Source organism: Molothrus ater, unplaced genomic scaffold (genome assembly GCF_012460135.2).
Source record: "Molothrus ater isolate BHLD 08-10-18 breed brown headed cowbird unplaced genomic scaffold, BPBGC_Mater_1.1 matUn_MA591, whole genome shotgun sequence".
NCBI lineage: Eukaryota > Metazoa > Chordata > Aves > Passeriformes > Icteridae > Molothrus > Molothrus ater.
The window spans coordinates 6,941-10,672 of NW_023416763.1; the positions used below are offsets into that span (position 1 = coordinate 6,941).

Here is a 3,732-nt window from a genome sequence, read left to right on the forward strand (position 1 = left end):
GGTCCCTTGGTGTCCCTCCGTGCAGGCACAAACAACCTCCTGCAGGTGGGGAGAGGCCAGTGCTGGCAATGGTGGCTGCAGGGGCTGCTGTGGGATAATTGCCCCGGGGCACCTTCCCAGGCTGTCCCAGAACAAAGACACAGCCCAGGCCCTGCTCTGCTGCTGCCTCAGGTCCATGCCAGGAGCTCTGGCTGGGCCAGGACACTGCTGTGAGCCCCCCCTGCACACTCCCCCCTGCCCCAGGCACTGGGCTTTGCTGGGCCAGGGCATTCCTGGAGCACATTGCTGACAGCAGCTCTGGAGGAGAGCAAAGCCTCCCTGCCCTGCCCTCAGCAGATGCCCTTTGCTGATGGAGCTGCTGTGCTGGAGCCAAGCTGTGTCCCAGCAGTGCCCATGGCCTGGCCCTGCCTGTGGCCACAGCAGGGACACGCAGCAGGACAGGGACCAAGCTGCCAGAGCACTCCGGCCTTACAGCCACAGCAGGGCTGGCAAGGACAGGGTGGAGCTGGGCAGGGCAGCTCTGAAAGGACCAATCCCCGCTGCTCCCTGGCTGTGCTGCTCTGCTGGGACTTGTTCCCCTTCTCCCCTCTAACTTCATGCAGGTCTCTGAGCTGGGATCCCAGATAAAACAGGCACTGCAAGGTAGTTTATTTTCTTCAAATGTAGTGATAGCCCAAACCCTGGTTTACAGAGCTTCTGGGTCAAATTCAAGAGGCAGACAGTGAATTTCATGGGGGTGATTAAAAAATTTCTTTTAGAATAATTTAATAACAGAAAGCCCCATTGAAAACTACCAAAGAACTGGGAAGGCCTATTTGGCCTGTCATGAGTTGCAATCCGAAAACTATGCAGAAGAAAACGGGAAGTTGGTTGCTTCAGAAATCATCTGGTCATCATTTTCCTCAGGGCATCCTTGAGCTCCTGGTTCCTCAGGCTGTAGATGAGGGGGTTCAGGGCTGGAGGCACCAGCGAGTACAGAACTGACACTGCCAGATCCAGGGATGGGGAGGAGATGGATGAGGGCTTCAGGTAGGCAAAAAAGCCAGTGCTGAGAAACAGGGAGACCACGGCCAGGTGAGGGAGGCAGGTGGAAAAGGCTTTGTGCCGTCCCTGCTCAGAGGGGATCCTCAGCACGGCCCTGAAGATCTGCACATAGGAGAAAACCATGAACACAAAACAGCCAGAAACTACACAGACACCAACCACAACAATCCCAAGTTCCCTGAGTTTGGAGTGTGAGCAGGAGAGCTTGAGGATGTGTGGGATTTCACAGAAGAACTGGCCCAGGGCATTGCCTTTGCACAGGGGCAGAGAAAATGTATTGGCTGTGTTCAACAGAGCATTGAGAAAGGCACTGGCCCAGGCAGCTGCTGCCATGTGGGCACAAGCTCTGCTGCCCAGGAGGGTCCCGTAGTGCAGGGGTTTGCAGATGGACACGTAGCGGTCGTAGCACATGATGGTCAGGAGGGAAACCTCTGCTGACATAAAGAAAAGAAAAAAGAAAACCTGTGCAGCACATGCTGAGTAGGAGATGTTCCTGGTGTCCCAGAGGGAATTGTGCATGGCTTTGGGGACAGTGGTGCAGATGGAGCCCAGGTCGCTGAGGGCCAGGTTGAGCAGGAAGAAGAACATGGGCGTGTGCAGGTGGTGGCTGCAGGCTACGGCGCTGATGATGAGGCCGTTGCCCAGGAGGGCAGCCAGGGAGATGCCCAGCAAGAGGCAGAAGTGCAGGAGCTGCAGCTGCCGCGTGTCTGCCAATGCCAGCAGGAGGAAGTGCCTGATGGAGCTGCTGTTGGACATTCCTATACTCTGGGCATGGTGGACTGTTGAAACAAGACATTGACAAGCTCTTTGAGTCAATCCTATGGAGTTATTTTAGGAATTCCCTCAAAACTACTTCTCTACCTGTTGGAGAACTTCATTCAACATTTTTATTTTTGAGCTTGTGTTTGTGCTCCTGAGTTCCTGCCTCATCTTCAGCATTGCTCTCAGCCTGAACGCTGGGAAGCCCAGAGGGAAAACAGGGCTCCCTGGGCCCCAGTGCAGTCAGAACTACTGGAACCACACAGGTGCCTTTGCTTATTACACCTTCCTCTAGTTCAGCATGATTGAAATTAAAATGTGCTTGAAAAATAAAGTGGAGTTTTTAAAGACTCGAGTTTAAAAGTCAGTTTCTCTAAGCCCTTCTCTCTTTCCCTGTGCAGCCGGACAGGATGGGATACCAAGGGTTGCTCTGTCTCTCTGCTGCCCGGAGTTGTGCCTGCTGGGAGCTGTTTCTCTCTATCCAAGCCTTATCCCTGCCAGTGCTGCCAGAGCACAGCCCAGCCCTGGGGGCTCAGCTCTGCCCTGCAGACCCCTCCCAGCACAGGGCACTGCCCAGGGGCATCTCCCTGGCAGCAGGGCCTTAAGGGCAGGCCAGACAAACAGAGATGCTGCAAGCCAAGGTGCTGCTGCTGCTGTCTGTAGGGAGAGGAGGCTGAGGAGGCACTTTCTGAGGGAGATCTGAGGCCCATCTGCTGATGCCCAGGCTGACAGTGCAGGAGGCTCAGTGACACAGCCAAAGCTGAGAGCCCCTTTCCCTTCCCTTTAGGAGAAAGCTGAGAGCAGCCCTGGCCATGCAGCACCATCTCCAGAGCAGGAGGAATCTGCCCTGATGGGGGTGGCTCCTTGCACCTGGAACTTCTCCCCTGCAGCGTCCATGGGGAGCTGCCAGGCAGGCTGAGAGCTGCCCCTGGCAGGTGGCACATGCCCTGGGCTGGCCAAGAGCCCTGAGGGCTGCAGGAGCTGCTCTGCAGGACAGCCCTGGGCAGCCCTGGCTGCAGCCCCAGCTTCAGCCCCTGCAGCCGTCCCTGGCAGCAGGAGCCGTCCTGCCCTGTCCCTCTGACGGTGCCCAGGGCAGCCCCGCTCTGCAGCACATCCTCCTCCTCCTCCTCCTGCTCCTCCTGCTCCTCCTGTGCCACAGAGAAACTGGGAGAGTCCTCCTGACACATCCCCCAGGCTCTGGGGTGTGCGGGCTTCAGGAGATCCCTCCAGGAGCACAGGGGACATTGCCCTGCACCCACACACTCACCATGCACAGGGCCGTGAAGATCTTTCCCCAGGTGAAGTCTCAGTTCAATGTCTTCCCAATCCTGATTGCCTTCAGCCTGTCTCTGCCTGGCTCCTGTGCCCTCAGTGCCTGCAGGCAGAGCCCTCAGCCCTGCTGGGCTGGGAGAGGAGCTGGCCCTGGGAAGAGCTGTTCCTTTAAAGCTCAGCAGCACAGAAACAGCACAAGGACTTTAATGAGCCTCTTGGGGATTTGGTGTTGTTTACATCAGACTCAGTCCCTGAGAGAGTGATCAAAAAACTTCTCAAGAACTCAAACTTAAATTAAAACTCTGAAATTTCTTGAAGTTTTAACGGGTCCCACTTGAGAGACACCACTGAGCAAGTGTCCCCAGGTTCCAGTTAGAGCAGAACACTGCAGGCAGTGATGACAGCTGGGGACAAAGAAGGCCAAGGTGTCTCTGGTGCTGAGCAAAGCTGGATGTGTTTGAGGAATGCCAAGGGCCAAGGCCTGAGCCCCAGGGCCTGGCCAGGCAGATCCTGTCCCTCCCTCCTTGCTCAGGGCTCTTGCCGGGATGGGCACTGGCATGTGGGGATGTGCAATGCCAAGGGCAGGAGCATGGGGCGGCCCCTGCCAGGCTGCTGAGCAGGGACAAGGAGGCCATGAGGCCCCAGGCCTGCAAGGGT

At 56.7% G+C, this 3,732-nt stretch overlaps 1 protein-coding gene across 1 annotated transcript; it reads right to left on the minus strand.

Annotated features, from left to right (window-relative positions):
- Window positions 1–821: 821 nt before the first annotated feature.
- LOC118701341 (olfactory receptor 14J1-like) lies at window positions 822–1,815 on the minus strand. The gene has a single exon (XM_036405978.2). The coding sequence runs from the start codon at window positions 1,798–1,800 to the stop codon at window positions 883–885; it is 918 nt and encodes a 305-aa protein (XP_036261871.1). The 5' UTR covers window positions 1,801–1,815; the 3' UTR covers window positions 822–882.
- Window positions 1,816–3,732: the final 1,917 nt, after the last annotated feature.